General features: G+C 51.6%; 1 protein-coding gene across 2 annotated transcripts in view; it reads left to right on the top strand.

The window, feature by feature from the left end:
* The first annotated feature begins 1,299 nt into the window (after positions 1–1,299).
* The window catches only part of SEPTIN9 (septin 9), a 149,006-nt gene continuing 127,947 nt past the window's right edge, over positions 1,300–22,358 (top strand). The window contains exon 1 of one of the 2 annotated variants that reach the window (XM_052657185.1): positions 1,300–1,929. In XM_052657185.1, the coding sequence (XP_052513145.1) occupies positions 1,908–1,929 (22 nt within the window). In that variant the 5' untranslated portion in view covers positions 1,300–1,907. Of the gene's footprint in view, positions 1,930–2,030; positions 2,134–22,358 lie in introns of those variants that run through there. The other variant, XM_052657184.1, reaches the window with a different exon arrangement.

Below are 22,358 nucleotides of genomic sequence, written 5' to 3'. Positions count from 1 at the left end.
CATATGATGGCCTTTAGGACCCCCCTCCCCACCAGTGATTCAGAATAGTCTCCCATCTCAAGATCCTTCACTTAATTGCACCTGCAATGACCCTTTCTGCTAACAAGTTCCCATGTACAGGTTCAGGGGATTAGGTTATGAGATCTTGGGTGGCGGGGGGGGGGGGGGGTCATTATTCAGCCTACACGGAGCCTCAAAGCTGCCCGAAACACCTCTCCTCACTGTGCAGGTGGCCGGCTTTGGAGCTGTCCTCCAGACTCTGCTGGGAGTTGCGATTTGGTGTCTCCCAGAAGGTGTCGGCCCTCCCCGATCCCACGCCCAAGAAAACGCCCTCGCCGCTTTGTTCTTGCTGTTAGACTCTTGTGACCCCATGGACACACCAGGCTCCTCTGTCCTTCACTGTCTCCCCGAGTTTGCTCAAATTCGTGTCCATTGAGTCGGTGATGCCATCGAACCGTCTCATCCTCTGTCACCCTCTTCTCCTTCCCTCGATACCTTGGAAACTGCATTTGGAGTCCTGCCCTGGGCAGAGGGGGCCATCCGACAGAGAATGGTGTGTGGCCCTCTTCTGCTGACACGTCGCTCGTGTGGCCGTGGGGCAGAGACCTCAAGCTGAGAGGGCACCTGGGGGAGGGGCCGGCAGATATCAGACTGAGTGCAGCGCCTTGCTGTGGGAACCACAGCAAAGCAAAGAAAGGCAGTTTCATCTAGAGGGAAGCACTCTTTAAACCCGCCCTGTGAGGCCAGACAGCAGGGCTCATTTGGTGTGGCTGTATGCCCTCCCTTTTCCAAGAGAAGAGGAAACCCTGGAGTTCTTGGTGAAATTGCCCAAGTGTTCAACATTGGCACGGATACAACAATTTCTTTAGGCAGGGTCAGGCAGGCAAACACAGCCTGTTTCTGTGTCCCTTGAGTGGAGGGCTGCCAGTTTGAACCCTTGAAGTGAATGAAACTTAAAGAGCAGAGGAGATGCCCCCAGCCCCAGCGCCCCCCGCCCCCCCCCACACCAACCCCCAGCCCTCATTCTGACCACGCGCTGCCCTTCCCCACTGCCCCAGAGTTGCCAGGTGAGCAGCCCCCGAGACCCAGCAACAGCTGAGCCCCTAGCCAGGCCAGGCCCCTGTCCCCTCCTCCCAGAGAGGCGCTGAGTCTGGGGAAGCTGTGGTGAGGAACTGCGCGCCCTCCCAGGGGACGGCTGGAGACTCACTGACTCACGAGCCAGGGGTAGGAATCTTCCAGGAAGTCTCCTTCCCGCGCTCCCCTCTCGGCCGGGGTGGGCCGGCCAGCTCCTCTGTCGCCTCCTCTGTCCCAGCAGGCTGACGGGACACCGGGGCATCTGCAGGGGGGCACTTCTCCGGCTCATCCCCGGCAGGTGTTCCTGAACCTTCCCCGTGGCAGCCAGCCTGGGGCGCGACCACCTCTCCTTCCGGCCAGGCCGGGGGTTGGGGCGCAGGGCCGGCGGAGGCGGAGGGGAGCCCAGGCGGGCAAGCAGGCAGGAACCAGGCTTTGCACAGGCTCAAACCAGAGGAAATCGCAGCATCGCGGCCCGGGGGGCGGAATGAAAGACTCTGCGAGTCGCCAGGAATTTGACTCTGTGAGCTGGTTTCCAAGAGGCTAAGTTAAGCTTCTCCAAGTGGATATTAAAAAGGAGCAGCCAGACAAGAAGCCCCGGGCGGAGGGGCTGGAGGGGGTGGAGAGAAGGCGCCGGAAGCCACTCGCCGCCGCACCTCGGGAGCCACCGCACAAAGCCCCCGCCGCCGGTCCTCGGACGGAGGACCCGGGACCGCGGGAGCCTTTCAAGGTCCGCCCTGGCCCGCACTCCGCCTCTTCTTTTTATTTCTCTCCTTCGCTCCCTTTCCCCTCCCCGTTCCAAGAGACAATGCTACTTCAGTTTGGAGCACAAACATATGATCAGCACATGGAAATGTGGTAATTTGGATGCATTCGTGATTGCAACAGATTGAAGAAATTAGACCAGACAAAGAGTGTTTTTGGAGGAGGAGGAGGAGGAGGAGGCAGAAAGAGGGAGGGCGACGGGGTGAGAAAGGGGAGGACGTCTCTGGAAAGGGGGACGCTGGGACTCCCGCCTGCTGCTAAATATATCCGTAATGATGGAGAGAGACCGGATCACAGGTAGGCAAGGGGCCCTCCTCCCCGCCCCGCGCTGCCCCTTCCCCTTAACTCGAAACTTTCTTTATGCTTCGGGACATAAGCACCCAGGGGTCACTTTGGCTCTTTTTTCCGGGCATATTTCTTTTCCTCTCTACTGTTCTGAGGTCCTAGGACATAATGTTCCATAATGTTCCAAAAGCGAAGCTTCACTAAGTCTGGCTTTTATTTAAACTCGGCTCTCCCTTCCCTCACTATTTCTCTTTCATTTCCCAACGTGCCACTTTTGCATCTGAAGGCGGCTGTGAATGCTGAGACTGTGGGCGCTGAAGTCCAGGAAAGGATCGGGTGGGGGGGACCCAATTCTGGCGCTGGGGTCCGGTCCGGCGGCACCGGGGCGCCGCTTGTGGTTTGTTTGTCCACCGTGTGGTTTGTTTGTCCGCTGCTCGCCAGTCTTCAAGGCTGCCTTGGTTTCTTCCCTGAAATAGCATTTTGGTGCCTTCCTGGGAGTTGATTACAGGGCTGGGAGCTCGCAGTGGCCAGACAAGATGTGCAGATGCGTGTGTGTGTGTGTGTGTATGCACACACACCGTGGACAGAACTCCTCCTATTCTGCCGGAAGCTTGGGGGAGTTGACCAAGGTGACCCCCACTTGCGGGGGTTGGCGTCATCTGGGTCCTGTCCTCACCTTGGCACAGTGAACAGGGAGGAGGGTAGCGATGAGCATCCCTGTCTGGATGGGACGTTTCAGGACAGAGAGACCAGATCTGTGGGCTCTGCTTAGATTCTGGGGTAGAATCACTGATTAGAACATCTGACTGTCATGGTGGGGCAAGGCGTGAGGGCAGACGCCTGGTCCTTGCGTTGGAGGGGGCTTCCAGGTCCCTGGATTGGTACCCGCACTGCACACAGCATGCGTTTTGAGTTACATTTCGAGTTAAGGGGTCAAGTTGGTAGCCCCGCACCGACTGGGCTCAGCCCCATCAGGACTGGGCAAGAACCAACAAGGGGAGAGAAAAGAGGCTGCCCCTCCTAAGTCACCCTGGTTAGAAGCCCCTGTTTCCCTGGTGGACCTCCTGAGATCCTTCTCCCAGGCGTGTGTCCTGGGTCAGCATCTGATGTCATCAGGAGTAATTCCCATTCATTCCCCAGCCTGCTGCTTGCGGCGCACCCCTCGAGCCAGATGCTGGGGTGCACTGTGCAGGCTGAGACATCTTGGGCATCAGCGTCCAGGCTGCAGGTGCTCTGAGTTGGCCCCTGGGTGTCTTCACAGGTGTCATCGGACTGGTCTGTTGTTTGTCACTGCGTGTGTTGTGGGGGGAAGGGGTGGACTCCTCAAGAAGCTGTAGGGGAGGAAGGCACATCTCCATGGCTCCTCTGAAGGTGGCCCCTTGCCTGCTGCTCCAGGGGCTGACCAGATCCCAGTGTGGTGTCAGGGTGGATGGGGCACCCACAGGCAGGGGAGCTGCTGATGGGCGGTGGGTGTGCGTGCATATCCATGCCACTGGGCAGGCATCAACGGGCACCGCGACCAACCACGGGAGCTGGGGTGGCCCCGGAGACTGCCAGAAGGCACGGCTGGTGAAACCGCACCTCACGTGAGTTTGAGCTCAGTGATGTGGGCCGGCCGGGGTGAACGGGGCGGGAGCCGGGGTTCCCTGCTCTCAGTCTCGGCAGGGGCTGCTGGGTGCAGGACTTGGGAAGATGGTCACTCTGCTGGCCTGGTTGGCAGGGGCCTCCCACCCAGCCTTCACTTTCACGGATGACCAAGCCAAGGCCCAGCTGGGTGACAGACAGGCGGCCAGAAAGCCAGAGCACAAGGGCTGGGAAGGGGTCTCTGGGGAGTCAGAAGTGGTGGCAACGTCTTGGAACCTCCCAGGCTGAGCAAGCTCCAGGAGCTTTTTCAGGAACTGAATAAACAGTCAGCTCTGTGCCTTTATAGCCTCGCCGAGCACCACGCCCTCGTGATGAGAAGTGGGGGGGGGGGGGGGGGGCTTCCCCCTGGCTACGCCTGAGGAAAAGTTGGGACTTCCTATGAAATCCTCATTTAGATGCATTTTCATCCAAAGATTGGTGGCTCAGACGGTAAAGCGTCTGCCTGCAATGCGGGAGACCCGGGTTCGATTCCTGGTTGGGAAGATTCCCTGGAGAAGGAAATGGCAATCCACTCCAGCACTCTTGCCTGGAAAATCCCATGGACAGAGGAGCCTGATAGGCTACAGTCCATGGGGTCGCAAAGAGTCAGACATGACTGAGCGACTTCACTTTCACTTTTTTACTTTCATCCAAAGATACTTATTTCTTTCAAAGCTTGGGTTAGAAACCTGGTTCCAGAAAAGGCAGGTCTCCAAGCTGTCTCCCCCAAGTTCCTCAAATTTGGTCAGACCTTGACCTTAGTCTTTAATTGGAACTCAGAGCTTCAGAGGCCCCCGGGGAAGCTAGCTCTACCCTGTTCCTGCTGGGATCTCGAGCAGGTTGCTCTGCAGCCCTAGGCTCCATTTCCTAATCTGTAAAGTGGGGGAGACGGAGCAGCAGGGGCCCCAGGCCTTGCCCCCTCACCACCAGTGGCCTCTGAGCTGATTCTGGGGGTCCCTGTCTCCTGCGGGGCTGCCACTTACAGTCCCTGCCCCTCTTGGACCCCATTAGGCTGTTGAGGTAGCTGCCTCCCTCCGCAGTGGGCACACTGAGTAGGGGTGAGGCTGGAGTCACGATGCCCAGCGTGTGTGGATGGAGGCCTGTCTGGCCAGACGCCCTACCCGCCAATTTCCAGAAGTGGCTGTTCTGCTCATGGCCCGCTGGGCTGGCGTTTAAGGAGGGTCTGGCTGGCTCTTGGCCACTGCCCAGCAGCCGTCCAGGAGGGGTTGGTGGGGAAGGGGCTTGGGGGAGGTGGGGGCTGCCTCAGGAGACCTGAGGTCTCCCTGCTCCATCTCCCGGGAGCACCAACTCCTGCCTAGGTTGGGCCCCGGGGGCCCTGGGTCCTCTGCGGCAGCCACGCCACCTCCATCCCCCTTGAGGCTGAGGCTGTGCCCTGGGAAGATGCCGGAGGGCTTGTCAGCAGGCCGGGATGAGTCACTGAGCAGTGACTGGCCGCTGAGACACCAGCCGCTCCTTCCAGCCAAGGGTCGGCATTTTTTTTCTTGTTCTGGACTGGCTTTGTGGCTTTTACAAATCAAGCAGTTTTATCTCGTTCCAAGCGCTAGTGTTTCAGCAGGGAGAATCTCCAGGAAGGGAACTTTCCACTGGGGCGGGGTGGGGGTGGGGGGGCAGTGACTTAGCTCAGCTGGGCCTTGGGGAGGCTGGGAATGGCCGCGTGGTGAGCTGTCGGCAGAGAATGTAGATGTTTCTCCGCTTGGTCATGGAGGCTGGTCTGGGGGGCGGGGAGGGCCGGGTCACGTTGTCACTGGATGTCTGTCCCAGGCTCACCAGGGAGGACAGAGCTGGTTCTCTAACTTGCTCAAGGGGTCCTGTGTCACGGCCTTGGGGCGGGCAGGGGGCTGGACAGTCCCCCATCATTTGAAGCATGCTTTGGGCCTCACTCTGATGGCCCCTTTTGTCCCTGGGTCTCTGGGCAGTTCATACGCTTGACTCACTGTGGTCATCAGTGTTCTGGACCTGCATTGCCAGAGCTTGATTTTCCTCGTCTCCAGGATGAGAAGCTTGGCCCGAGGCCCCCCTGGTCCTCTTGCTCTTGCAGCTCTGATTGACCTGGGCCTTGGTTTCCTAGGGCTTCCCTGATAGCTCAGATGGTAAAGAATCCGCCTGCAATGCAGGTTACCCCAGTTCAATTCCTAGATCAGAAAGATCTGCTGGAGAAGGGATAGGCTACCCTCTCCAGTATTCTTGGGCTTCACTGGTGGTTCAGCTGGTAAAGAATCTGCAATGCGGGAGACCTGGGTTCGATCCCTAGGTTGGGAGGATACCCTGGAGAAGGGAAAGGCAACCCACTCCAGTATCCAGTAGTGGTATCCAGTACCACTTGGTTTCCTAGGGCTGATGTAACCAAGTACCACTGCCTGGGGAGCTTGCAGCGACAGCAATGGGCCCTCTCCCAGCCCTGGAGGCCAGAAGCCCGAAGTCGACGTGTCGGAGGGTTGGCTCCTTCAGGGTGCCCTGAGACAGCATCCTCTCCGTGAGCCTCCTGGCCTCTGGCGGTGGACGGTGCACCTTGGCGTCCTTGGCTGCTGGGTGCTCACTCCAGTCTTTGTCTCTGTTTTCACAGGGCCTTCTTGTGTGTCTCAGGTCTCCCTCTGCTTCTCTCTTATAGGGACACTCGTTCCTGGATTTAGGGCCCACTCCAGTAACTCACTGGGACTTCCCAGATGGCTCGGTGGTAAAGAATCCACCTGCCAGTGCAGGAGATGCAAGAGATGCGAGGTTGATCCCTGGGAAGAGGTCATTTCCTTCCTGGAGGAGGGAATGACAACCTGTTCCAGTGTTCTTGCTAGGAAATCCCGTGGGCAGAGGAGCCTGGTGGACTGTACTCCGTGGGGTCGCAGAGTCTGACAGGACTGAGGGACTGAGCACGCATATAATCCAGGGTGACCAAAACTCCAGATCCTTATCCTAATGACGTCAGCAAGACCCTTTTCTCCACATAGCACCATGTCCACAGATTCCAGGCGAACATGAGTTTTGAGGAGGCCACCATTCAACCCACTCCAGTTCTCATGCGTCCTGGATGCACAGGATAATTCCATATCCTAAGATCCCTCGAAGTCCCCGAGTCTGGCCGCAAGCCTTTGCCATTGGGTCCCCTACCCCAGGTGTGGTGTGGGAAGCCCAGCCCCAGGAGAATTCCAGAAGCCTGCCCCGCTTCCAGGCACCTGCCTGCTGGGAGCTGCTTGTGTCCCCTGCCGGTGGGGTGAGGCCTGGGGCAGGCTCTGGGGACAGAATGGACCTAAGACAGAGTGGATACCTGGGTCAGCCTGCCTGATAAGGTCACCTTCGCCTGGTGCTTTGTAATTTTTTTTTATTTGCGCACCAAATAGGTCTGTCCAAAACCTTTCCTGATTAGAGGATTTATTTCAACGTAAAGTCCTACTAAGGAATGGCATGACCGTCACATTGTTATGTAATAAAGAACCGCCTTCAATAACAGTATAGTGTGAGATTGGGACTGACCCTTTGCATGTTCACTGTAGTCTTTCTGAACTATAAGGACCTCGGGTGCCCAGGGCTCTGGACTCATTTAAAACAAATCGTGGTAAAATGTACATAACATAAAATGTACCTTTTTAAAAAAGATTTATTATAGTTGGTTTACAATGTTGTATTAGTTTCCGGTGTACAGCAAGGTGAATCAGTTATACATATAGGAAAGGAAAGGAAAGTGAAGTCACTCCAGGGGATCTTCCCGACCCAGGGATCGAACCCAGGTCTCCCGCATTGCAGACAGACGCTTTACTGTCTGAGCCACCAGGGAAATCTACTCTTTTTCAGATTCTTTTCCCAAATAGGTCATTACAGAGTAATTTTTAAAATAATATTTATTTTAGTTAATTTGGCTGTTCTAAGTCTTAGTCGCAGCATGTGGGACCTTTCGTCTTCATTGTGACATTCGGGATTTTTAGTTACATCATGTGGGATCTAGCTCCCTGACCAGGGATTGAACCTGGGCCCCTGCACTGGAAGCATGGAGCCTTAGCCACTGGACCACCAGGGAAATCCCATTACAGAGTATTGAGTAGAGGTCTGGGTGCTACGTTCCTGGTCCTTATTAGTTATCTATTACATGTATATGTGTATATTCAGCCCAGTCTCCCAGTTTATACGTCCCCACCTTTATTCCCCGGGAACCATAGTTTGTTTTCTACATCTGTGACACTGTTTTGTACATAAGTGCATTTGCACCTTTTTTTAGGGCTTCCCTGGTGGGTCAGCAGCAAAGAATCTGCTTGCCAATGCAGGAGATGCGACTTTGACCCTTGGGTCGGGAAGATGCCCTGGAAGAGGAAATGGCAACCCACTCCAGTATTCTTGCCTGGAAAGTGCCATGGACAGAGGAGCCTGGCGGGCTACAGTCCCTGGGGTCACAAAGAGTCAGACATGATTTAGTGACTAAACAACAACCCTTTTTAAAGATTCCACATGTAAGAGAGACCGTATGATATAAATATACCTTTTAAATGATTTTTAGGTGTGTAATTCAGTGGCATTAAGTGCTTTCACATAGTTGTGCAATCATCCATCCATCTCCAGAACTTTTTCCATCTTCTCAAAGTGAAGTGAAAGTGAAAGCTGCTCAGTCCTGTCCGACTCTTTGCAACCCCAGGGACTATACAGTCCATGGAATTCTCCAGGCCAGAATCCTGGAGTGGGTAGCCTTTCCCTTCTCCAGGGGATCTTCCCAACCCAGGGATCGAACCCAGTCTCCCGCATTGCAGGCAGATTCTTTACCAGCTGAGCCATAGGGAAGCCCAGGAATACTGGAGTGGGTAGTCTATCCCTTCTCCAGGGGATCTTCCTGACCCGGGATTTGAACCGGGATTTCCTGCATTGCAGGTGTATTCTTTACCAACTGAGCTATCAGGGAAGCCCCTGTCTTCTCAAAGGGAAGCTCTGTTAAACACTACTTCCTCATTCCCCTGTCCTCCCTGACCCTGCCCAACACCCTTCTGCTTTCTGTCTGTGTGAATTTGACTGTTTCAGGTTCCTTATGTAAATGGAATCATTCAGTATTTGTCTTTTTGTGACTGGCTTATTTCATTTAATGATTTCAAAGTTCCTGTATGTTGTAGCAGGTGTCAGAGTCCCCTCCTGTTTAAAGCAGAATAGTATTCCATTGTAGACTGTATTTTGTTTATCCATGGTCTATCAAGAATCACCTTTTGGCTCTTAAGATAAGTGCTGCCATAAATCTGGGTGTATAGGGATTTGCTTAGGTCCTTGCTTTCAGATTTTTCTGGGTACACACACCCAGAAGGAGAATTACTGGATCGCATGGAGAAAGTAAGTGAAAGTGTTAGTTGCTCAGTCATGTCCTTGCATTCCCGTGGACTGCAGCCCACAAGGCTCCTCTGTCCATGGATCCTCCAGGTGTGAACACTGGAGTGGGTTGCCATGCCTTCCTCCAGGGGATCTTCTCAATCCAGGGATTGGACGCAGGTCTTCTGCATTACAGGTGGATTCTTTACCATCTGAGCCACCAATCGCGTGGTAGTTCTATGTTTAATTTTGGGAGGAACTTCCATACTGCTTTTTACCACAGCTGTACCATTCTACATTCCCACCAACAGTGTACATGGGTTCCAATGTCTCCACATCCTCCCCAACACATGTTATTTTCTGTTATGGTTTTAAGCAACAGCCAGTCTATTAAGTGTGAGGGGGCACCTCATTGCAGTTTTGATTTGCATTTCCCTAATGGATCAGCGATGTTGAGCATCTTCCCATGTACCTGTTGGCATCTGTATGTCTTCTTCGGAAAAATGTCTATTGAGGCCCTTTGTCAATTTTTTAATTGGGTTGTTTTTTTGTGTGTGTGATTGAGTTGTAGAAGTTTTGTTTTTTCTGGCCTCACTGTGTGTCATGTGGGATCCCAGATCCTCCCCACCAGGGATCGAACCTGAACCCCCTGCAGTGTAAGCCCAGAGTTTTAACCACTGGACCGATAAGAAAGTCCTAGTGTTTTTTTTTTTTTTTTTTTAATATTCTGGGTATTAATTCCTCATCAGACCTAGGATTTGTAAATACTTTCTTGCATTCTGTGTGTTGCCTTTTCACTCTGTTGATCGGCTCCTTTGGTGCTTAAAAGTTTTACATTTTGTGTGTCTGTTCTTGGCTGCACTGGGTTTTCCCTGCTGCCCACAGGCTGTCTCTAGTTCCCGCCAGCGGGGGCTACGCTCCGTAGCGGTGTGCGGGCTTCTCATTGTGGTGGCTTCTCCTGCTGTGGAGCACGGGCTTAGGTGTTCCGAGGCACTGGGGGATTTTAGTTTCCAGACCAGGGATGGAACCTGTGTCCCCTGCATTGACAGGTAGATTCTTAATCACTGAACCACCAGGGATGTCCCCCCCCCCACCGCCAATTTTTAATTTTGATGAAGCTCAGTTTATTAATTTTTTCTTTTAATGTCCATGCTTTGGTGTCATACCCAATGTCACAAAGCTTTCCCTCTGTGTTTTCCCCCTGTGAGAGTTTTATAGTTTTAGCGCTTGTATTTAGGCCTTTGCTCTATTTTGAGTTCATTTTTGTACATGTTGTGCGGTACGGCTCCAAGTTCACGTCCTGGGTTCTTGATTCACTACTTTTTTGTTTTTTTTTCCACCTCTCAGACCCAAGTTGACTGCATTGGGTGGCAAGAAGTGGGGGAGATTCTGGGTTGGGTCTGGCCTTGACCGTCCCCTCTCAGGCCAGCCAGGGAGCCTCCGCTCTGGTCCAGACGTGGCTGGACGTGGGCTCTGCCCCCCGTCAGGCGGGCTTTCTGTTCTCGGTAGTCTCAGTGCCCAGCTTGCACGGGAGACTGGCTGGGTCCGTGTCTGTTCTGTCCCCATGCTTAGTCTCAGAAGCCTCCTCCAGCCCTGTTCCTCTTTGCTGCGATCCTGGCCTCACATCTGCGATGACCATCTGCTCAGAGCTGGTCATCCCCGTTGTCTCCCTTCCCATCCGCGCACAAATCTCTGAATGGAAGCCACCACCGAAAGCGCTTTGCCCAAAGTCCCGCGGACCACAGTCCTGCCTCCACCACTCTCACGTGGATTCTGCAGTGGTGGATTCTGCTCCCCTTGGGCTGGGCGTGGGGTGGGGATGGGACACAGTGGAGAAACTAGGGAGGTTTCCTCTAACCAGTGGCCTTGCTGGAACTCAGGACAGTTAGCAATGCAGGTCTCAGCTCCTGGAGACCCCTGCTGCCTTCGGGCTTGGGACCTGCCTTAGGCCTTCCGATGCTCCCTCCTTTTTTTCTTTCTTCTCTCTTTTTCTTTTTTTAACAAGCGAGGAAATTCTGACTTCAGCAAGCTGAATAAACAAAGCAACACACCCCTTGGAATTAGCAAAGAAGAGCCGGCTCTGAAAGTTTACTATGAAAACTTGAAAATGCTTTTGGAGGGCTCGCTGGTGGCTCAGACAGTAAAGAAAATGCTCTGGGGCTGGGTTGTCTGCTAGTGTGAAGAGCCGCCTGGCTCCAGATGGCAGCAACCTGCACCCCAGCACCTGTTCCTCCCATGGTCCTGGTTCTCCCTCTTGCCAGCACAAGTGACCAATCAGTGACCTCTGTCTGTTCATCTCAGGTCATGACCTTTGAGTTCATCTCAGTTCATAACACCTCCAGATTCCTGTTTGCAGGATAACTATTGACAGCAGTCGTCCCAATTAGCCAGCAGATCTTTCTGGAGCTCCTACTAGGTTCAGGCATCTCCTAGGTACTTGGCCTAAAGTAAGGGTTAAGGGACAGCCAGTCCCTTGCTCCTTTGGGACTGGTCATCTGAAATTGCTGTCAGGCAGCTAACCAGTAAACACACCAATTTTTGACTTGAGACGGAAAAGCAAAGAACAGGTGATGTGATGTGATTGTTACTAGGTGCGTGTGTGTGTATGTGTGTATGTGTGTATTAATGGACACCTGCCTTGAGAGGGTGACACTGAGCTGAAATGAACATGTCCGGAAGGACCTGACCAGGCCAGGACCCTGAGGAAGGACGTTCAGGCAGAGGAAATAGCAGATGCAAAGGCCCCGAGGTTAGAACATCGTGGAGGTGCCAGTGGCTGGGCTGTGTTTTTGGAAGAGGCAGGCATGTCTGAGTCCAGCAAGATGGACTCAGGTCAGGCCTGGCCTCGGAGGCCCTGGTGGTGGTGTGTTTTTTTTCCTGTGATGTGATTGGTGCCACGTGGAGGAAGCGACAGGACCCGTGTGCCCTGTGCCTGCCAGGCAGGGAGGAGAAGCCGGGGAGCTCCGAGGGGTGGCCGTGACCGTCGCTCTAGCAGTTGCAGAGGGGGTCCTCTGATTACTGGGTGGACCTTGGTGGTTGGAGAGGCCACTGGGCGCACTGACGTGGTGGCCAGCCCTGCCCCGCCCTGCCCTACCACTGCTTGTCTTTAGGATGGAGTGCTTGCGGTCTCTGAGCGCAGAGGCTGTGGTTTGCTGGATGCTTGGCTGAGGGGGCAGGGGTGGCCTGAGGCCTGGGTTCTGAGCCTCTGTGCCTGCCCATGCCCCCGGTGGGTTGGTGCCCTGTGTGCCCAGTGTGTCTGAGGACACCATCCCGTCCCACCGGCCCCCTTGAAGGCTCTGAGCTTTCTCTCAGCTCTGGGCTTCTGACTTCGGGGGAGGCACAGGAATACACAATGTTCTCCACCGGCCCTCAGAGCTGGGGTGAGTCAGAGCCTCCTGTGATGGAGCGGTAGCCAAGGCCCCAGGGATCTGGCTTGGTCCCTGGGGGAGGCAGGCAGGAGAGGAGAGGTGGCCTGGCAGGCGGAGTTGGGGGGGGCACTGAGGAGCTGGCGTGACCTTGGGCTGCGGCCTGGCCCCCTCCTACTCTGTCCCAGCCGCTGGTCCCACTGGGACCCCCACGTGCCGCCTCCCTTCACCGCCTCTGCATCCCTTCTCTCCCCTCTGAGGCCGACCCTCTTCTCTGGTCCAGAGTGGGTCTCCCGGCTACTCTCCCATCCCCCTGCTTCTTTTCCTTCAGACCCTCCACCGCTCCCCCAGGGTCCACTGTGTCCCCTCTGTATCCCATGTCACCCAGAGAGGCAGGTGCTGGGAACCGGGGGTCGCTGGTGCTGTGTGTGTGCCGAGCACCTTCCTCTCCTGCTCCGGGCACCCCCTCGAGCCCGCACAGAGCTCGTCCGCACAGAGCTGGCTGCGTCCCGCATCCAGAGCTAGTGCGGCAGGAAGAAGCCACCCGGGGAGCCCAGGCACCCAGCCTGCTCTGCTGGGCACGGCCCCCAGGGCTTGTGTGTCAGGGAGGAGGTGGGTCCGGGGAGATGTGACCGTGATGTGGCTCGTGGGTCAGGGCACCGACCCCCTCTCCTGCTGGTGTGGCCTGAGCTGCTGCTCTCCCAGCTTCTGTTTCCGGGGCACCTTGGAGTTGACTTTCTTGGAGCCTGTCGTGGGTTTTCCCTCTGTCCTTTCCTAACACTGTTGCTGCTCACCTGGAGAGAGCCAGATGGGGACAAAGGAGATCAAAGAGCCCCTCTGATAGGATACCCCGCTCCCCTCAAGAGCCTCACTTGCTACTGTGACAGCAAGACTCCTGACCACCCCCAGGGCACCTATGGGGGGTGGCACGGTGTGACCGTCGAGCACGGGGCTCACTGCATGACCCGAGGCCTCCCTTCCTGTGGCTTAGCTCAGGCTCATGTCTCTCTCTGGTCCTTTTGCCCCTGATGCACCTCAGTCTGGACTTTGCCCCCCCGCCATCCACCCAGCCCAGCCCTAGCTGTCTTGTCCCTCCAGCGGGCTCAGGTGCTTCTCCAGGTGGCTTATTCCATCCAAGGATGCAGGGCACTCAGGCATGCCCACCCTGGGAGATGTCAATGTATTGTTATCTGATAAACTAAAGAACTACATCTTTAAAAATAATGTGAGTCGCTCAGTCGTGTCCTGCTCCTTGTGACCCCATGGACTGTAGCCCTCCAGGCTCCTCTGTGCATGGGATTCTCCAGGCAAGAAAACTGGAGTGGGTTGCCATGCCCTTCTCCAGGGGATCTTCCCGACCCAGGGATCGAACACACGTCTCTTACATCTCCTGCGTTGGCAGAGTCTTAGCCACTGGACCACCAGGCAAGTCCCAAGAACTACGTCTTTAGAATGACTGTTTTCAGTGTTTTTCCAACTTCAACGGTCTTTAGAGTGTCCTAATCCTGCGCCTGGTGGGCTACAGTCCACGGGGTCCCAAAGAGTCAGGCAGGACTGAGTACTCACGCATGCGTCTTTGACTTCATGGAGGTGCAGTGTGTTATCGTACGAAAAGCATAAGGTCTGGCTGAGATGAAGAGTCCTCTCCCATTACACCTTACTTGTGTGGATCCTTTGAAAATGACTTCAGCTCTCAGTGCCTCGGGTTCTTTTTTGAAAACTGCCTGCAATGCAGGAGACCACCTGCAATGTAGGAGACCCAGGCTTGATCCCTGGGTTGGGAAGAACCCCTGGAGAAGGAAATGGCAACCTACTCCAGTATTCTTCCGTGGGAAGTCCTATAAACAGAGGAGCCTGGTGGGCTATAGCCCATGGGGTCTCAAGAGTCAGACACAATGCAGTAACCACCGTCACTCCTGGTGTGGCCTGTGTCCAAGGCAGAGGGAAGGGGTTGGGGTTGAAAGCAGGCTGGGGACTTGTTCATCACCTTGAGAGGGTGGTCTTGGGCTGTGCCTTTGTGACGTGTGTTGGGGGTGGGCATACCTCCAGGACCTCCCTGTAGCGCCCGCCTCCCCCCAGCCTGTAGAGAGCAGCTAGGAGGGGAAGGGGAGCGCACACCCCCTCAGGAGCTGTGGACCGAGGGGCCCAGGTTCTGGAGGAATGCATTGTCCATGCATCTCACCCCAGATTTACTGCAGTGAGGGCCTGGGAGGGAACCCTGGGAGGGAGCGAGGGGACCGCTGTGAATCCGGACCCACAAAGGGGCAGGAATTCAGGTGCAGGCAGCCTTTTCTCCAGGAGGTGGCGGTGCAGGCTCTCAAGAGCCCAACTCCTGTTGGGTTTTCACTTTCATGAAATTTGTGGGAAGAGGCTGCCCTAGTGGGGCTTCCCAGGTGGCGCTAGAGGTAAAGCACCCGTCTGCCAAGGCAGGAGACCTAAGAGACGCGGGTTCCATCCCTGGGTCGGGAAGATCCCCTGGAGGAGGGCATGGCAACCGACTCCAGTATTCTTACCTAGAGAATCCCATGGACAGAGGAGCCTGTAGTCCAAACGGTCGCAGAGTCAGACACGACTGAGGTGACTTGACATGTACGGACACACACACACACACACACACTGCCTTGGTGTTATTTCCACTCACTTGGGAAGTACTGTGAGGCTGGCACTTGCCTTGGCACCAGGGCTGGAACACTGCAGATCTCGCAGAAGGTGGTCCTAAACCCTTACCAGACAAGGGAGGTCTGAGAACTCAGGGCTTCAGGGAGGCGTCTCCTGCCACCTCTTCTTGCTTTTCTGTTTTTGGTTGATATATCTCAGTCTCTTTACAAATTTTCCAACTTTTTACTATGAAAAATTTCAGACACGCGGGAAAGATCAAAGAATCACAGTGCGAACACCCCCACACCCACCACCTAGATTCCTCAGGGCTCATTCTGCTCCTGGCTTCATCACACACCCATCCCTCCCTCCACCAACAGCCCGTGTGGTTTTCTGGATGCATTTCAAAATCAGTTGTTGATAGCGGTTCACGTGACGCTGCAAACACTTCAGTTTGCCTCTCGCTAATCAGAGTCCCTGTCTGCCGTTTGGAAAGATTGAGGGCAGAAAGAAAAGAGGGCGTCAGAGGATGAGATGGCTGGATGGCATCACTGATGCAATGCACATGAACTTGCGCAGACTTCGGGAGATGGTGAGAGACAGGGAGGCCTGGCGTGCTGCATTCCATGGCATCTCGAAGAGTCAGACAGGACTGAGCGACTGAACAACAGCAACCCGAGTCCAGTACTTGTTTGTGGTTCTTTTTCTTCCTTTGAGGTAAAACTGATGTACTGTGAAATGCACGGGTCATAAGAACACTATTCTCTGTATCTCAGCTCCTATCAGCATATAGAGCATCACCATCACCCCTGCGTGAATCCTTCTCCTGGCTAATTTCTGCCTCCACCTCCCTAATTTCTGATTTTTTTTTTTTTTTGCCACGGTAGATTAGTTTTGCCAGCTTGAATATGTGTATATTTTTTGGGTGCCCCCATGTTGCTGCAGGTAACACTAGTTGTTCTAGGATTGCTGCACGGTGTTCATTGTGTGAACATTTAGCCGTTCTGTTCACGGGCCCCTTGCCGTTTCCATTTTGGAGGGCTCATGAATAAAGATTCTTGGGTAGGTTTCTTGTGGACATATGCTTCCATGTCTCTTGTGTAAATATCAGGGAGTAGAATTGTGCCAGGCCAGAGGATAGGAATGTGGTTAGATTTATAAGAAACTGCCACATTCTTTACCCCAAACAGCTGCTGTGTTTTCACACGCCCACCTGCAACGCTGGAGCATTCCGGAGGCTCCACATCCTCGCCAACGTTTGGTGCTCTCTGGTTCACAATGTAGTCCTTCCGGTGGGTGTGTGGTGGTATCTCATTCCGGCTTCAATTTGCATTTGTCTGATGACTCAGGCTGTGGAGCACATTTCCATGTGCTTATTGGCCTTTCATATATTTTCCTCTGTGAAATGCCTTTTCAAATCTGTTGCCCATTTTAAAATTGGGTTTTTAAATTCTTTCTGGATACTGGTCTTTTGTTAGATACATGAGTTGCAAATATTTTTTTCCCACTCCATGGCTTGCCTACTCCTTCAGTTCAGGCGCTCAGTCGTGTTCGACTCTTTGCGACCCCACGAATCGCAGCACGCCAGGCCTCCCTGTCCATCACCAACTCCCGGAGTTCACTCAGACTCACGTCCATCGAGTCGGTGATGCCATGCAGCCATCTCATCCTCTGTCATCCCCTTCTCCTCCTGCCCCCAATCCCTCCCAGCATCAGAGCGTTTTCCAGTGAGTCAGCTCTTCACATGAGGTGGCCAAAGTACTGGAGTTTCAGCTTTAGCATCATTCCTTTCAAAGAACACTCAGGGCTGATCTCCTTTAGAATGGACTGGTTGGATCTCCGTGCAGTCCAAGGGACTCTCAAGAGTCTTCTCCAACACCACAGTTCAAAAGCATCAATTCTTCAGCACTCAGCTTCCTTCACAGTCCAACTCTCACATCCATACATGACCACAGGAAAAACCATAGCCTTGACTAGACGGATCTTTGTTGGCAGAGTAATGTCTCTGCTTTTCAATATGCTATCTAGGTTGGTCATAACTTTCCTTCCAAGGAGTAAGCGTCTTTTAATTTCATGGCTGCAATCACCATCTGCCGTGATTCTGGAGCCCCCCAAAATAAAGTCAGCCACTGTTTCCACTGTTTCCCCATCTATTTCCCATGAAGTGATGGGACCAGATGCCAGACAGAATGATCTCTGTTCATTTCCAAGGCAAACCATTCACTATCAGAGTAATCCAAGTCTATGCCCCAACCAGTAACGCTGAAGTAGCTGAAGTTGAACGGTTCTATGAAGACCTACTAGACCTTTAGAACTAACACCCAAAAAAGATGTCCTTTTCATTATAGGGGACTGGAATGCAAATTTGGCCTTGGAATATGGAATGAAGCAGGGCAAAGGCTAATAGAGTTTTGCCAAGAGAACGCACTGGTCATAGCAAACATCCTCTTCCAACAACACAAGAGAAGACTCTACACATGGACATCACCAGATGGTCAATACCAAAATCAGATTGATTATATTCTTTGCAGCCAAAGATGGAGAAGCTCTAGACAGTCAGCAAAAACAAGACCAGGAGCTGACTGTGGCTCAGATCATGAACTCCTTATTGCCAAATTCAGACTTAAATTGAAGAAAGTAGGGAAAACCACTAGACCATTCAGGTATGACCCAAATCAAATCCCTTATGATTATACAGTGGAAGTGAGAAATAGATTTAAGGGACTAGATGTGATAGATAGAGTGCCTGATGAACTATGGAATGAGGTTTGTGACATTGTGCAGGAGACAGGGATCAAGACCATCCCCATGGAAAAGAAATGCAAAAAAGCAAAATGGCTATCTGGGGAGGCCTTACAAATAGCTGTGAAAAGAAGAGAAGCGAAAAGCAAAGGAGAAAAGGAAAGATATAAGCATCTGAGTGCAGAGTTCCAAAGAATAGCAAGAAGAGATAAGAAAGCCTTCCTCAGTGATCAATGCAAAGAAATAGAGGAAAACAACAGAATGGGAAAGACTAGAGATCTCTTCAAGAAAATTAGAGATACCAAGGGAACATTTCAAGCAAAGATGGGCTCGAAAAAAGGACAGAAATGGTCTGGACCTAACAGAAGATATTAAGAAGAGGTGGCAAGAATACAGAGAAGAACTGTACAAAAAAGATCTTCATGACCAAGATAATCACGATGGTGAGATCACTCACCTAGAGCCAGACTTCCTGGAATGTGAAGTCAAGTGGGCCTTAGAAAGCATCACTATGAACAACGCTAGTGGAGGTGATAGAATTCCAGTTGAGCTATTTCATATCCTGAAAGATGATGCTGTGAAAGTGCTGCACTCAATATGCCAGCAAGTTTGGAAAACTCAGCAGTGGCCATAGGACTGGAAAAGGTCAGTTTTCATTCCAATTCCTAAGAAAGGCAATGCCAAAGAATGCTCAAACTACCGCACAATTTCACTCATCTCACACGCTAGTAAAGTATTGCTCAAAATTCTCCAAGCCAGACTTCAGCAATACGTGAACCGTGAACTCCCTGATGTTCAAGCTGGTTTTAGAAAAGGCAGAGGAACCAGAGATCAAATTGCCATTATCCGCTGGATCATGGAAAAAGCAAGAGAGTTCCAGAAAAACATCTATTTCTGCTTTATTGACTATGCCAAAGCCTTTGACTGTGTGGATCACAAGAAACTGTGGAAAATGCTGAAAGAGATGGGAATCCCAGACCACCTGACCTGCCTCTTGAGAAACCTATATGCAGGTCAGGAAGCAACAGTTAGAACTGGACATGGAACAACAGACTGGTTCCAAATAGGAGAAGGAGTACATCAAGGCTGTATATTGTCACCCTGCTTATTTAACATATGCAGAGTACATCATGAGAAACGCTGGGCTGGAGGAAGCCCAAGCTGGAATCAAGATTGCGGGGGAGGAATATCAATAACCTTAGATATGCAGATGACACCACCCTTATGGCAGAAAGTGAAGAGGAGCTAAAAAGCCTCTTGATGAAAGTGAAAGAGGAGAGTGAAAAGGTTGGCTTAAAGCTCAACATTCAGAAAACTAAGATTGTGGCATCTGGTCCGATCACTTCATGGGAAATAGATGGGGAAACAGTGGAAACAGTGCCTACTGCTTTGTTCTTAAAAAATATGTATTTAATTGGCTACACAGAAGTCTTATTTGTGGCATGCAGGAGCTTTAGTTGCAGCATGTGGGGTCTAGTCCCTGACCAGGGATTTGGACCCTGGTCCCCTGTGTTGGGAGCACGGAGTCTTTAGCTACTTGACCACCAGGAAAGTCCCTACTCATTTCTTTATGATATAACTTTTGGTGAGCAGAAGTTTTTAATTCTAATTTTGCTGAAGTTTAATTTCAGTTCAGTCGCTCAGTCATGTCTGACTCTTTGTGACCCTATGGAATGAGGCATGCCAGACTTCCTTGTCCAGCACCAACTCACAGAGATTGCTCAAACTCATGTCCATTGAGTCGGTGATGCCATCCAACCATCTCATCCTCTGTCGTCCCTTCTCTTCCTGCCTTCAATCTTTCCCAGCATCAGGGTCTTTTCCAGTGAAACAGTTCTTCACATCAGGTGGCCAAAGTATTGGAATTTCAGCTTCAGCATCAGTCCTTCCGATGAATATTCAGGACTGATTTCCTTGAGGATTGACTGGTCCCTCATCGGGTCTTAACTACCAGACAGCCAAGGAAGCCCTACAGTGATTGAGTTTTGAATATTAAGCCAAGTTTGCCTTCCTGGAGTAAGTCTAGGATGCTCAACTGATAAATTATTTATTTATGTATTGCTGGGTTTGATTTGCTTAGTTTTCTTTTTTAAGGGTGTGTGTGTGTGTGTGTGTGTGTGTGTGTGTGTGTGTGCCCGTGTGTGTTTGTAGATTCATGAAGGATACTGATGTGGTATTTTCTGTTAGTTTGTTTTGGCGATGTTTTGGTCAGGATTATTTTGCCCTCATAAACTGAGTTCAGAGTGTTCCCTCGTCTCTATTTTCTGTAAAAATTTGTATAAGATTGGTGTTATTTCCTTCCTTAAATGTTTGATAGAGGTCACCAAAGACGCCATCTTTCACTGCAGTGTTCTTTTTGGAAAGTTTTTTTCTTTGATTACAACATTAATTTAAAGATGTATATTGGGGACTTCCCTGGTGGTCTAGTGGTTAGGACTCCACTGCCAAGGGCCTGTGTTCCATCCCTGGCCAGGGAACTAAGATCCTGCAAGCCACACCATGCAGCTAAAAAAAGGTATTAAATATATTAAATACATATTCAATTATATATTAAATATTATTTGAATATACATTTGATATATAAAGAGAACTATTCAGGTTTTTTACTTCCTCTTGTATCAGTTTTGGTAAGTTTTATTTTGAAGGAATTTGTTTCATGAAAATTATTGAATTTATTCATATAAAGTTGTTCATGGTATTCCTTTGTTATAATTTTTATACCTATAGGATCTTAGGGATAACTCTTCATTCCTAATATTGAAAACTTATGGTCTTCATCTCTTTTTCTCTCTCTTATCAGTCCAGCTCTGAGTTTATTGATCTGTAGATCTTTTAAAGAACCAGCTTTGGGCTGTATTTTGTTTCTATTTTCCATTTCCTTGATTTCTGCTCTTATCTTCATTACTTCCTTCCTTCTACTTACTTGGTGTATCGGTTGGGGCCCAGGCAGGAAGCAGAAACCACACCAGTAATTTGAACAGCAAAGTGAAAAGTAAAGAATTATTAACTGGTAAAAAGTGGTTAACTATTGCAAGGTTTAAAGAGAACTCTGAAGAATGTAGAAACAGCAAAGACAAGAAATAACTACCGTAGAAGAAAATGTAGGGGAAAACGTTGGGACATTGCATTTGGCCATGATTTCTTGTATTTGATACTGAAAGGCACAGGCAACAAAAGAAAGAAGAGGTCAACTGAGCTTCATCAAAATTAAAGACTTCTGTGAATTATCTGTGGTTATCAACTGAATGCAAAGGCAATCCATAGAATGTTTTTTTTTTTCAAATCATATAGCTGATAAGGATTTCATATCCAGACTATATTAAAAACTGCTACAACTCAAACGCACACACAAAAAACAAACAACCCAATTAAAAAATTGTCCAAGGGCCTCAGTAGACGTTTTTCTAATGGAGACATGCAGGTGCCAACAGGCACATGGGAAGATGCTCAATATCACTAATCATGAAAGTGAAAGAAAGAAAGTGAAGTCGCTCAGTTGTGTCCAACTCTTTGCAACACCATGGATTGTAGCCTACCAGGCTCCTCCGTCCATGGGATTTTCCAGGCAAGAATACTGGAGTGGGTTGCCATTTCCTTCTCCAGGAGATCTTCCCAACCCAGAAATTAAACCTGGGTCTACCTGCATTATAGGCAGACGCTTTACCGTCTGAGCCACCAGGGAAGTCTTATCATGAGGGTTAGGGTTAGTAACACAAATCAGTTCTGCAATGAGATACCACCTCACATTCATTAGAAAGGCCATTATAATAAAACAAAAAACAGGAAATAATACGTATTGGGAAGGATGAGAGGAAATAGGAACCCTTGGGCACTGCTGATGGGAATGTCAAATGGTGCAACTTCGATGGAAACCAGTTTGGGAGTTCCTCAGAAAACTGAATAAAGACTGACCACTGTGCTTCGTGCGTATTCACTCGGTCGTGCCTGAGTCTTTGCGACCCTTTGGACTGCAGAGCTGCAAGCTCCTCTGTCCATGGGACTTTTGAGGCAAAAATACTGGAGTGGGCTGCCATTTTCCTCCTCTGGGGAATCTTCCCAACACAGGGATTGAACCCACCGTCTCCCGTGTCTCCTGCGTTGCAGGCAAGTTCTTTACCCGCTGAGCCATAGAACGACCATGCGTGCGTGCACAGTTGCTTCAGCCAGGCCCGACTCCTTGCGACCTCGTGGGTAGCCCTGTAGCCCGCCAGGCTCCTCTGTCCATGGGATTCTCCAGACAGGAACACTGGAGTGGGCTGCCATTTGCTTCTCCAGGGGATCTTCCCAACCCAGGGATTGAACCCACATGTGTTGCATCGCCCGCACTGGCAGGCAGATTCTTTACCAGTGCGCCACCTGGGAAGCCGGAGCTGGTCTGCAGCAGCAGCTTACTGGGTGGCTGAGAAACTTCAGGAGGGTGTGAGCAGGTTGGATGGAGCTGGTGCAGAGGACGTGCCTTCCAGTGTCCTAGTGTTGGCGGGGTGGGGAGGGGGTGCTGTGAGGGCTAGAGCTGGTCCATGGGAAGGGGCCTGCTGGCTGCTGACTTAGTACAGCTGGGCCAGAGGAGGGACAATGCCCAGGCGACCAGGAAGAGCAGCCCCCTCTGCTCTGCAGAAAGAC

This window comes from Budorcas taxicolor, chromosome 19 (assembly GCF_023091745.1).
Source record: "Budorcas taxicolor isolate Tak-1 chromosome 19, Takin1.1, whole genome shotgun sequence".
NCBI classification, from domain to species: domain Eukaryota; kingdom Metazoa; phylum Chordata; class Mammalia; order Artiodactyla; family Bovidae; genus Budorcas; species Budorcas taxicolor.
Note: the sequence above shows the minus strand (reverse complement) of the source record. Positions and strands in the feature narration are given on the sequence as shown.